Below are 13,703 nucleotides of genomic sequence, written 5' to 3' on the forward strand. Positions count from 1 at the left end.
CACAGCTGTTACATGTAGATACTAAATGTTTGGCTAACACTCATCCTGGCGTAGCGGGCAAGAATTAGAATAAGTGTCAAGGCCCCAATGATGAAGAAAACAACATTAAAATTGTAAGCTGCGCCATTATTTTTCGCTCGCTTTATTTCGCTCTCATATAGTGAACTAACGTACTGACGCCAGATTGCAATCAACATTCCAATCTGTGCACCAAGGAGGTGCCCTAGCAGGTGGACAAAGGTTCAAGCTGCTTCCCAGCAGGAAGCACGTTCTCAGCGCGGCTGAGTTGGCGGTGACGCGAGGCAAAGACGAGTTGCCCGTCCCACCCTGTGTAGAAGACAAAGAAGCTATAAACACACATGCATTAAATCACGCTGCGCACCACGTGTAGTGTGCAGCTGCGCATGGCTGGCCGCGCGGCGAGTGAAGAAACCCTGTTGGAAATCATCCACAGCTGTCTCTGCTCGGCGGAAGAGAGCTCCTACTCCAGTGAAGACAGGGTATGCGCAGCAGTTGTTGCATGTCGTTCCAACGGCAGGCATTGCATGGTGTATGGGCGAGCGGAAGCTGTGAAATGCAGTACGTAAGCGTAGTTTACTGTACCGAAGTTGTTGCATACGTTACTTACCGCTGATCGGAACAGTCACGAGCCAAAAAAGTGTGTACAAGTGCATTAGAGCTGTTTTGTTTAGGGGCAAACGAACGCGTTTTAGTGTACTGTTCAAAGAATTGAAGAAATGCAAAGGTTGGTGTATATAGCATCATGGTGCATCACGCAACAGCGTCGCACATAGGAAAATTGGAACACACCAACGTCGTAGTTGGAAGTATAATAACTGAAAATGAACATGTACGCGCCTAGTGCCAGATTTGGAGATGAACGTTTTTAGTGAAATAGCGCCAACGTTTGTCGTTCGTGGTTGTTGTCGTTGTTGTTTTTTCTAGAGACTGCAATTAACATGCGTCCACCTTGCTGCAAATGAGTTTCGATTAAGAAACAATCACTTGTACTGTTGATATTTACGCGCATTTTTGCATCTTGGAGGCGAACGCGATCACGAAACGTGCAGGTTTTTTTAAGCCATCTGTCGTGGTTCGTTCCGGAACACTGCAGCTGTGCGTGAACATCGTAAAAGAGGTCAGTACACTCAAATGGCGCAGTCAAATGTGCGCTGCGCTGGCAGCGTGACCTCACGTAAAGAAAGAAAAAGAACGGGACAAGAAAAAAAAAGCGCACGAAAGGGAAGAGCAGACGACGTTGGCGCGCGCGGTTTCGCTTTCTGGTTACTGCGCCCATGGCGTTCCGCAGCTCTAACGATTTCCCCATCCTTTACTTAACGCTCGGTCGCAGACAGAAAAGGGAGTCAGGCCGACCTCTTGGCTTTTCTGTAATAATAAACATCTCTCTCGGTTGTCACCGTGGCGCTGCCTGCCTGCCGCCTACACAGGCCGCTACATTCCGAATGATGACTGAATAGTTGCAAAGGCTCCGTTGGCACCGTCATTTCGGCGCTTACCTAGGCCGCGAAAGGGTTAAGTGCCGAAAGAGTGAAAGCGAAAGTAATTGTAGAGAGAAAAGGGCGCTATTTTCAGAAGCCCTTCAACCTTTAGCTGAACTGTCGATGCCTTTGTTGTTCGGGATTTGATTGCACGTTATATTTCATTTTTCATTATTATTATTATTATTATTATTATTATTATTATTATTATTATTATTATTATTATTATTATTATTATTATTATTATTATTATTATTATTATTATTATTATTATTATTATTATTATTATTTAATAAGGACTGGGGGAGGGGATTCACCCACCGTTTATGTCTGTTGATGCAGAGCTGCATGCAGAACGGAAAAAATTTGGTTTGGGGGTTAAAAGGTTAACCCCCATACATCCCGGCCTCGCCAGTGTTGGCGACACAACTTCCGACGCACTGATTAGCCCTCACGCCAACATGCTGCGTCATTCCAGAAACCTTACACTTCTTTTATAATTATCTATAAAGCGCGTGCAATAACGGGATGGTGTGCAATCGGTTATTTTAAAGGGACACTAAATTTAAACAGTGAATCCGACTAAATTGGTAAACTGTTCTCTGAGAACTTTAAAACGTCGTTAACTTCATCAACACAAGTTTATTATTAATACTAAGGTCATAGTTTCATTTTTTAATTTTGCGCTGAAATCTGTTCGCGTAACGTGACCGATTTCGAAGTGCATTTTTTCGTATTTTGGTGACATAGTGGCTCAACAAAACTTCCTGAAACTTGATTGGCATGTCAAGTCTATGGCCATTTCACTGGCCAACGTACTTCATTTCTACCAATTATCTATAGGAGCTACGTAGCTACGTAGGGTCATGTAAAGGTCGTTAAAATTCATGACATCATGGCTTTTGGTGCGAAAATTTCAAGAAGCATGCATCGTCATTTGTTTTTTTGTGTGTGTGAAATTTTTCGCTTACCAAGCGTCCTCTCATTGCAACAGTGGCGACTTTGGAATCCTGATTAACTAATTTACTAAAAATTAAAAAAAAACGTTTTCCCTTTCTTGCCCATTTAAGTATATTCAGGTGTTTCGCAAGTGATTGCGCCCGTTCTGTTCTAGTAACGTTGGTTCTGCGCGCCTCTGAGCAGCGTGCTTTTGGCTACCAAACAATACCCGGTCGCTTCTTGCCAAATGTATTGGTAAACAAAAATACGCACACGTACATTGCAAATAATGTAAAAAAAAAAGATCATTACCGCGTATGCAAACGCTATACCACTGTGGCCGTTTCTAGCCATCGCAAAAAAAAAAAAGAAAAAACAAGTTCGCGCTGCCGTCTGGCAGCGGTAAACTGTTCACGAACCGACCCACCAAACGCACTCAAATTTGGAAACATTGAAACACTTCCAAAGTGTGATTGCGCATGGCTACAGCAGGATGCTTTCAGCACACACGGCCGAACTTAAATCCTAAGAATCACACATGTCGAAAGCAATAATTGCCCTACGTTCTACACCCCCCATTCATATGTAATGTGTGGTACGGAAACTTAGCGCGGTCATATAAAAAGATATAAAAAAAGCGAGGCGGTGCAATGAATGTGAGACATGTATCGCGCAAAACTTCATCACGACATCGAACATTGCCAGCCAAGTGCGCGCCAAGTCGATCACAAAGCATGCCAGTTCATTTATTTACAAGATAGCGTCTGTTTAAGCCGTGCTCGTGGCGACTATTAGCGGATCAAGCGTGAGGTTCTTGCAATGCGCCAAGGGCCGATTCAAGGTTGAGGGGAACTACATTCACATATGATAGAAGTTTGCAAATTAGTTCTGCAGAAACGCGAAATGCAGTGTTCTAGAACACTGGAACCGCAAGGTGGCAGGAGGGTATACGAATAAGAAATAGAAAGAAGACAATCACCCTAATGTAGCACGAAGCCACAAGAAAATCTGTACGGATTTCTCAGAAAGAAAGCTTCTCAGTTGCCGAAAAATTCGTCCTCGTCCGGGGTTCGTGATTAGTTCGTGAGTACGTCAATGATTGTAACAGTTATTTTAGTAAACTAAACTATCATATATGCTGACAGCTGTCAACTATATCATAAAGTTTACAGCAGTATAGGGCAAGACTGCTATGTCAAATCTCGATGATCACGTCCCACTGCTTGTCCGAGTTCCCACACATGATTTAGCGTTGCGAAAGTGTATGTTGAAATGGCACACGAGCGCAAATCAACACCAGACGGCCAGGCCGAAGGGTCTACCATGGGCGTGCGACCACTGCATCATATAGTCGGGGCCGCCCGCCAGAGCCATCGCCAAGGAAATTCGACGCCAAACCCCGTCGCCCGCCACGGCTTTTCAAGCCATGCCGCAACGTTTCCAAAACCACCTGCCGCGATGGAGCCATGGAGTACGTGTCGCCCACCAGATACACTTTGGGCAGACCACCGAATCGTGTTAAAGCGTCGTCTGGACCGACCACGACAATGCAGCCAGCACCGCCCGCCAGAAACATTAGAGGATTTTAGTCTGTCCGGCACTCCGGTACGTTTTTGCGTATACCGGGTTTTGCCTATACGCTATGTGCTCCCGCGCAGCTAGAGGGAAGTTCCCGCGCAGCTAGAGGGAATATATATATATATATATATATATATATATATATATATATATATATATATATATATATATATATATATATATATATATATATATATATATATATATATATATATATATATATATATATATATATATATATATATATATATATATATATATATAACACGCCCTTTTGTGATTTTTTAAAGAGTATTGGACACATTTCTTGAAACACCCTGTATATATAGAATTAAATTTCAACGTTTGTTATACCACAAGGAGTCATAAATATCAGGGCCCGGAAGTTAAAACAGCGCCATTACATTTTTACACGAAGAGGGATAGGACATAAAACCGCACGTTTCTTGAAACGCAAGTTCCCTGAGTTGTGTCGGCCGTTCCCTAGCCTTTTATTTTTGTCGCTGTTTCTCAAACGTTCATATATTGAAGCCTTGTCCCTCCTATGTATACAGTATCCAAAAACCACCTTTTATTTGTGTGTGTTTGTAGCTGCGTTCGTCGATTAAGGGGCGGCCGATTGCCGTCTTGGGCGCCACGCCAGAACGACTCGGAGCTGCAGCGCCAACTCTTGCGAGGAAGCGACGCGCCGCAGTCTGCGAAACGCCTATACCGGTTGCGGGAGCACAAAGAAATAGACGCCCGTATCGACGCCAGATCAGGGCAGCTGGGCAACGCCTTTCATTGATTGCCAATTCTTAGCGTGTGGGTGGTACAGGCCGTGTCAACCATTTGGTGCAGTGGTCGCAGACGTTGGCTTGTTATGTATACGCCAAGCGGCCATCTTGGAGCCCCCCCTCGAGACAAGCCTAGAAAAACAAAAGAAAAAGAACAAACTCGACGAACACGAATACGAGGAATGGGTGCATCTATTCTATATGTACTGATACGGGGCAACCTTGAGGAAATCGCAGTGTAGTGGACCGGGACTGCAAGATGTCGTTTGTCGCCCTCGTCTTCGACCGTGGACCATACGCGTGATCCATTTAACGATTCAGTATTTAGGCTTACCGTCCACGAATATCGCCTGTGCGCAAAGTCGGCGTGATAAAGAGGCCGATTAATTACAGAGACTGTAGCACAGGTAAGTCATATATATTGACCAGCGTTGACCAGGATCGGCTCTGTGAAAAAATTTATAATCCGTTTTGACAATTTATTGTATTTTTTAGCACGGAACGAGTACAACGTTGTACAATGGGTACAACGCACGCATTCGCAGAGTGGTTATACTGCAGGTGTCCCACACTTAGATTTAGACATGAGACGTCGATCCCATAAGCTTTCTCGCGGTTCTTCGGAAAAGTCCTCTACCTGTCGTTAACAGGTTGTTCCAGGTTTCAAAGAGTCAGGGCGAGGCCGCCCCATCGCCCACAATCGAAACTCTGAGGTACTACCTAAAACCAGTGGCGAAGACAAAAAGTTTATCAGCTGCTCATTTTGTATGCGTTGAGAATGAGTAAACCTGTCATTCAGCTTACTGAAATGAGACCTCCATCAATCCGTCCTCCCGTATACAGCAGGTCAGTATAAGACTAGCCAGAGCGGGAGAGGGGGGGGGAGAGAGATTTACCCTTTAAACGTTTTTTTTTATGTTGTGCATGAACTGTATGTTAGCGCACATACAATATGTAGACCCCCGCTCCGAATTCCACTGCATGGTTCGATTCCGATTCCTGTGCCGCTCGCAGAACAACTCATTTGTACTTGTGCACAATTAACAGGAGTACTGAGTCGCCTGTCCTGTCCGTAAAACACATCTATCGTACAATAACGACATCATCTTGTTCTCGTGAATTCACACCGGCAATAGTCCGCTTGTCCGGCCCGCGAAAGAATATACCTGGTCTGGTGATATGCAGACCACCATCCGTCCTGCCCGCAGCAGGATTATGATTGGTCCTCTCTACAGCAGAGAGACTCCATTCATTGTGAATGAACTACCGAGATGGGATGCTCCTACTGAAAACACACTCCATTAATCGTATACGTTGCAGCCATTTACCGCCACCAACTAAATCGTACCTGGAGGTTCTCGAAAGGGCAAGCTGAGGCTCGCATTTATATGTGTGCTCGTTCCAGATCGCTCGGGTGATGTTTGGCCTTGGCTCGGCCGGGTGGAGTCTACACGAGCATTGGCGTGTACACATACATATATGTATACGTCCGTGCGTGCGTTCTCCGGTGGGTGCGTCCTTCTTCAGTATATATATTAGACGCGGACCGCTCGCGTAAATGACCCGTGCGAGAGGGTGCATTACATGCGGCTGTGTGTACACTGCATCGTGAATGAATCAGGAGCTGTACGGTCGAGCTATGTGACAAACGGGTTCGATTTCCAAGCATGCGACTTTTTTTCGATCGCGGCAGTGAGCAATGCCACGCAAAGAGAAGATATTCTTGAATTGAAGGAGGGTGAAAGGTGGGGTTGAGTGACGCAGTAACTGTCTCTCAGACGAGGACACCACAACCGCGACACTTGAGAGGAAGGGGAAAAAGGTAGGGGAAGAATTAGAGGGGATTGAGAGGCATATGTGCATGGAGGGGGGGGGGGGGCAAGCAAAGAGGTTTCGTACTCTGATGGAGATAAGGGGGAAGGGGGGCTGCTTTGACGCTTCTACGTCTATAGGACGGCCAGAAGACGTCTTTCGTCATATTTTACGATTGACATTTCTGTGTATGTGTGTTGCCATAGCGACGTATAGTGCGATCGGCATTTCTTTGCGTTTACCCCAGTATGCACGTGTACTGCCTCACAGCGCTATTCAGCGCTGAATAGGGTTATACAGCGCGGGGCAGTGCATATCTGGATATATTCAGAACAGCACTGTACAGCATTACCCACACCGTTTTTGAAAAACCTGCGGTGCTTGCAAAGACCACAGTATACGGTTCGCAGCATACGTTTCGCAGTATACGTCCGCAGTATGTGTTTCGGGGGCAAAAAAAAAAAATCCCAGAATTTTCCAACTTTGCATGCGTACATATAAGCACACATACAAACACCCGCACGAGCATACACTATACATAAAGTGTAGTTGAACTTGACCCCCCCCCCTCCCCTCCCCCCGAGAAAAATTTCTGGCTACGCTCCTAATCTTTGTTGCGCTTTTGCAGCAAGTGGTTGGAGCTGGGGGCTGCGGTTTACTGATATGCGGTTTACTGATATGTGCGCCGGGTTTCCCATAAGAGAGAGCAATGTCTATCCGCATCGCTCCTTCACCCCCTCTAGTGTACACGCAGGACGAGTCAGGAAGAAAACTTGCTTCTCAATACATATATACAAAAAGTGAAAACGAATTAGAGAGGACGTGCTGTTTATTTACAACAGCCTGCCTCTAGGACAGCGCGTAGTTCGGTGGTAAAGCGAAAAAGTAAACTGGTGTGAGAATCACTGCATTATCGATCCTCAGGCCATTATCGTGAGAATCACTGCATTATCTGTAACCATATGCTTGAACGAATAACGGTACAACCCGACTGAGTAAATATACGGAACTGACTTGGCACTCATTGAAGATTAATGGGAGCGCCCCCCCCCCTCCCCCCCTATGAACACACGCTGTAAGTATGATGCCTAAGTCATCTGACCATATATGTGCAAAGCCCTTGCAATGACACAACCACTCCCGGCTTCCGCACCGGACGCGGCCATTTTGTTCCACCAGCGTCTTTTTGTTCCACGAAGAAGAAAAATAGTGAATCGCTCCAGCGGAAAAGAATACGAAGGAAAAAAAAAAGATACACAGATTTAATTTGAAAAAAAAAAACGGGGCTCGTGACAGAAACCACAAAAATAAATAAATAAATAAATAAATAAATAAATAAATAAATAACATAATTACACCAGTCATCGAGCAGGAAGAGAACTGCGTCATTACACCTTTCTTTTTTACCTCTTGGTGCATGGCTTGCCTTTTGAGAGTCGCAGGCGTGACGGTCTTACTGCGACGCAGCGCAGTCGACCACAGAGACTCCTTGAGTGGAGGCAACCAATACACACACAGTAAGCTAGAATTGGCAGGTATACTTAGTTTCCGCCAGATTTCGCGCCATACAGGACATTTATATGTCAGGCGACGTTATGGAGCTCAGAAGTACAGTTAGAAAAAACGATGTCACGTCGTGCGTATACATTATATGAATTTGCACCTTGAAAGTGCACTAACTAGTGACGTCATAAGCCGGGAGAACGGTGACTATATACGCCTTCCGGCTCATCAGCGGCAGCAGCTATTTGTTTAGTATCACCGGTCGCGCTTATCTATCTATCTATCTATCTATCTATCTATCTATCTATCTATCTATCTATCTATCTATCTATCTATCTATCTATCTATCTATCTATCTATCTATCTATCTATCTATCTATCTATCTATCTATCTATCTATCTATCTATCTATCTATCTATCTATCTATCTATCTAACTAACTAACTAATTCAGGAGTATCATAAATTAATTTGAGGTGGCAGCACTTTCTTGTGTATACATACCCTCGGAACTTCATTCGTGTTAGAAGAGCAGCATCTCCGCTGCGATATGCATTGTCAGTTGCTTCGTAAATCTTTCAACAAAGGAGCATCTATGAACAAACCTGGAAGCAGGAATATATCTCGCTCCAGTTGTTGTATATGCCGTAAGAACGTTTGTAAATGTGATACACAATTTGTGAGTGTAAACTTACAGGGATGGCTAAGATGCCCCTGCCACATTCCACACACAGACCAGCGGCTCCTCTACAAAAAAAAAAAAAAAAAATACACGAGGCGCTGCACAGACACATCTACGGATATAGGGGGGAGGGGGGGGGGCGAGCCCATCACAAATAAAATCCTGGCTGCGCCCTTAGCGAGTTGCCCTAAACGAACCACTTATTCGTGCACGCAAGCACGCTTATTATTCGCACATGCGTGTATATACGCATTGTCTGGCCCCGTCTCGACAGCTACACAGACAAATGAAACGCTGCTTTTTGCATGCGTACGAGGAAAGCGGCATGTGCCGTGCTTTGACTATAGTGGCCATTAGCGGAGAGGAAATCGTTTAAACCAACTTGTTCGCATTAACTTTTGCCTTTCTCCACTCGTGCGGACTGATTCGTCCCTCGGACCCCCTTTAAGGTGCTCCTAAGACGTGCCCAACCACCGAAGCGTTCTGAGACATCGACCACAAATGGATATACGGTTAAACGATCGGCCAAGCCTTTGTGGGCGAGAAAAGCGGTGACAACCCGTCCGGTAATTTTCTCGCGCGACCTACTTTTTTTTTTTTTTTTCAGCAGCGACGTATACCGAGCTGCTAGCGGAAAGTATACATCACGAAAAAAAGTTAAAATAAAGGGACTGGACGTCCTCCGCCGTTGGCGACAGCAGGCCTTGCACCTCGAGACAATGGTGCACTCAGTGCCGCAACATCGCGTATATACATACAATTGCGCGGAAAACGAGTTCTGACGTGGTAGTTTGGAGGGGCCGAGGAAGAGACGCTTCGCAGTAGTACGTGGTGCCCAAACAAAGACAATCTCGCCACATTTAGTGCGGTGACGTGAATGGAGGTAATTGGGGTTATTTCTCTGCGGGATATTCCGGCCGGGAGCGGAGGGGGACCATGAACTTCAAGGTCGTGCGCTGAACTTTCTTTCTTCCTTTCTTTCTCTCTTTCTTTCTTTCTTTCTTTATTTCACCAGCCAGTATACCTAGTGAAATCGGTAGTACTCCTGGATGATGCCATTACGACGTACACTAAAAAAAAAAAAATGGTTCGAGTTGGCAAGTAATGTGGAAAGCATGGAATAAACCAATAAGGCAGGCTTTTCGTTTATATCTGTTTGTCGGCATCGCAGAACAGGCTGCGGTAACTTTCTCTTACAAATAATTATGGCGGAAGATATATAGTTGAATACTGGCCCAAGTATTCTTAATTAATCAATTATTCCCATTCCAGCCTGCGGGCTCTGTATAGCGCACACGTGCACTGCGTACGTTCACGTCAGCATGTGCTTACCTACGGTATGCACCCAATCACATACATCCGCGGTCACCCGTCCACATCGAAGGTCTGCCTTCTGCGCTGCCAACGCAGCAGCCGGTGAGAGGCTCAGCAGACAAGTCACGCCCAATGCACTGACGGGCACTGGTGTGTTTTGGGGGGGAGGGGGTGGCTATAGCGTCTTTCCCCCCCTTGCTGACGACGCCCAACACCAGCACTCACGGATTGAAAAAGGATGATTTAAGGCTATGTTACGCTCGTGCTGTCTTTTCTACTGTCTTCTGTAGGGTAGCCAACCGGATGTCTTTCTGGTTAACCTCCCTGCTTTCTCCCTTTTTGTTGCTTCCTCCTCTGTACGGGGGTCATATCGACGCATTTTCGACATGAAAAAAGTAGATCAGAGCCAAGCTCTGAACCATTTAGAGACCAGGCTCGTCGTGACATGACGTGGTTATATCGAGCTATTGCTCATACCAGAAAGAAATGTGATGCCGCGTTTGAATCCGTGCAGTGCTGTGCACGCACATCTTTGTGCATGATTCACTGATGCTCGCACATTACACACTTACACAACGAAGCCACGTAAGAGTGCGCATACTGGCAGATACATATTCCGCCTGTCCTGTATGCATACTGCAGGATAAAGACATCTCCAAACGATTTCCAGTCATAGATAAGCCCATGTGTAGGGCATGCCCTATAAGGAAGGGGGGTGGGGGTGACGGGCACCCTGTTGGTCGGGTGCACAGCACATGCTTCACAACAGATGAAATAAAATAAAAATAACAAAGATATCGCGCGCTACTTACAATGAGCTGCCATTGGTCCCCAGCTTTCTAAAAGTAAAAGATGAGAAGTAAGCAATTCTTGGAATACAACATCAAGGGCCCTTGATTGCCGTTATTATGGGCCCTGCCGTTATTGGCAGGGCCCACAAACGGGTATACTTACCCGTTTGTGGGCCCTGCCAGTGCCGCAAAGAGCCGTCTTCTCTACCATCCGCATACCTTTTCAACCGATCGAGGTTTCCACTCAACCTTTTACGGGCGAACTTTTTAAAGCGGCACCCGTTCGTTCATCGCAGTAGTCCTAGTCATAGTGTGTAGCCATTATACTTACCCGTTTGTGAGCCCTGCCAGTGCCCTAAAGAGCCATCTTCTCTACCAGCCGGATACCTTTTGAACCGATCGAGTTTTCGACTCAACCTTTTAGGGGCGAAGCGCCTTAAAGCGGCACCCGTTAGTTCATTGTAGTCCAGTCGTAGTCGTAATGTGTAACCAGTATACTTGCCCGTTTGTGAGCCCTGCCGGTGCCGCAAAGAGCCGTCTTCTCTACCAACCGGACACCTTTTCAATCGATCGATTTTTCTAGTGTTATTGCCACAGTAATCGACGAGGCAAGATAGACCTATGGGGTATACATTGCGCCCCCCTCACGGGTGATTAGAGGAGGAGGCCACCATCACCCCCCCCCCCCTCATGCGCGCGCCTACCTTTCCAGTCAATCCTGATCTGCTCTCGCCGATTCTATAATTATTAATTTCATTGCCTCACCTAACTCGTCACCATTGCGTTTTTTATCCTTCCGCACCCACTCCTTGCAATGGCGCCCAGGCTTATTTGTTTCGTTCAGTGGGGACAAGATTATCGCCTGCCCTTGTTCTCCGTACTGGTGTAGCCAGGAATCTGGGGAGGTGGGGAGGATAAGATCTTTTCCTTTCTCCGAGAATCTTAAATGCATGCATACAAGACACACGAACGAACCGGTAGTTCAACTTAGAAGTGTGGCAGCTTGAGCTAGTTGGTATGACGTGACGATAGTTATAGCGCAAGAACAGAACGACGACAAAGAGACCTTCGTGTCCTTCTTGTCTCTTTGTCGTCGTTCTGTTCTTGCGCTATAACTATCGTTAGTAGTTTAACACTCTCCCCAATAAATAAATAAATAAATAAATAAATAAATAAATAAATAAATCATGACCAAGTGTCTGATTCTCTGACCCATTCTGCGGTGTTTTCGTCCAGTTAGAGTGACCGCCAGCCAGGGCCTTGGCTCTTACCCCCGACCTCCATCCCGACCGAAATTTCCTTTTAGCCTCTCTGGAAGTGCGCGTGCCTCTCTCCCTAGAAGAAAGCAGAAGAAGAGACGCGCGCACTCCGGTTTTCCTCCAAGGCGTTCGCGCCACTGTCCACGAAGAAATGCTCTCCGCCGGTCCCTCCTTCCCTCGTTTCTCGCGCGCGAAGAAGCGGGATGGTGCACGTACGAGCTCGCGTGCGTAGACGTCGCCACACGCCGTGCGTTCTTCACGGCCCAACCTTCCGCCGCCCAATCGTACCACCACAAACATCCTAGCAGGAAAGGAGAAGGCAAAAAAGACAGAAGAGAGGGAGAAAAAAAAATAAACCAACGAACCTCGGCGTCGGTTCCTACCAGAGGCTCACTTGTCGTGTGACTTCTACGGGAGTCCCTCTGGAATCCGCAGTCTCCGCCACCCCCGAAAAAACACAGAAAGCACAGGTGCGCGCACCCCCGGGCCAAACAAACAAAACAGAGTATGGTCAAGTCCACGGGACAGGTAAGACCTGCGCTCCGCGCAAAGCCATGCCGTTTTTTGTTTTTTTTTAGGTGCCCTGCTCTACTAGCATGCGTGAAACGGTAGTGGCGTTTTGTTCGTTCTCGCGGCTTACTCTCTTCATGACGATATTTATAGCGCGAGAACAAAACGACGACACAGAGACAAGAAAGGACACGAAAGACACGAGCGCTTATTGTCTCTGTGTCGTCGTTTTTTTGTTCTCGCGCTATAACTATCGTCATGCCATTACCAACTAGCCCAAGCTGCCACACTCTTTTCACTCGCTCCGATAGGTCAGTGATAAGGTACCGGTCGTTTATTTGAACATACTGCATGCACTTAACCGGTGCATCTGTGGCTCGCCCCTTTGGCAACGTATCCTCGCACGTTGAAGCACGCGGATGTTATTGTGACAAGCAGTTGAACTTGGAAACGCGTAAATTGTTTGAACAAGCGTGCATCGCTTTGCAAGTTAACAGTTTCCCCGAGTGCGCGAGGGATAGGATACGATCGTGAGCAGACCACGCGGAAAGACGGCGCGCGGAGTGACGACTGGCTCTCACTACAGGTGCCGCTTCCACTGATGCCTGTACAACGCCTGGATGTCACTGAGGTCATAATGAGAATTCCAAAACCACGATTTGATACCGAGGGAGGGCTCTGTAAATGTCGACCTTTCGGAATTCTTTTTAACATACACCTAAATCTAAGCACGCCGGTCTTGAGAACTTCGCCTCCACTGAAATGCGGCCGCCGGGATTCGATCCAGCGACCTTGGGGCATCAGTCGAGCATCATAGCCTCTGAGACCGCCGCGGCGGGTTATCGCCGAGGTCAGACACTTTAGACGCGGCAGCTCTCTGTCTATGCTCACTCTTCGTCTTACGCGCGCTGCAGTGGCATAAATTTCAACGTCACATTTCGTGGTGAGGTGACAGGCCTGTCATTAATTATTCAGGTTGAAACGCAAAATGGAATTCTTCTTTTCTTTTCGGCTCTAAATCCGCGGAGCATTTTGCAGGTA

At 46.6% G+C, this 13,703-nt stretch overlaps 1 protein-coding gene across 2 annotated transcripts in view; it reads left to right on the forward strand.

Moving 5' to 3' along the window:
- Window positions 1–389: 389 nt before the first annotated feature.
- The window catches only part of Zw (glucose-6-phosphate 1-dehydrogenase Zw), a 37,253-nt gene continuing 23,939 nt past the window's right edge, over window positions 390–13,703 (forward strand). Inside the window, exon 1 of one of the 2 annotated variants that reach the window (XM_037425870.2) lies at window positions 390–500. In XM_037425870.2, the coding sequence (XP_037281767.2) occupies window positions 405–500 (96 nt within the window). In that variant the 5' untranslated portion in view covers window positions 390–404. Of the gene's footprint in view, window positions 501–12,540; window positions 12,681–13,703 lie in introns of those variants that run through there. The other variant, XM_037425869.2, reaches the window with a different exon arrangement.

This window comes from Rhipicephalus microplus, chromosome 5 (assembly GCF_043290135.1).
Source record: "Rhipicephalus microplus isolate Deutch F79 chromosome 5, USDA_Rmic, whole genome shotgun sequence".
In the NCBI taxonomy this organism is placed as follows: Eukaryota; Metazoa; Arthropoda; class Arachnida; order Ixodida; family Ixodidae; genus Rhipicephalus; species Rhipicephalus microplus.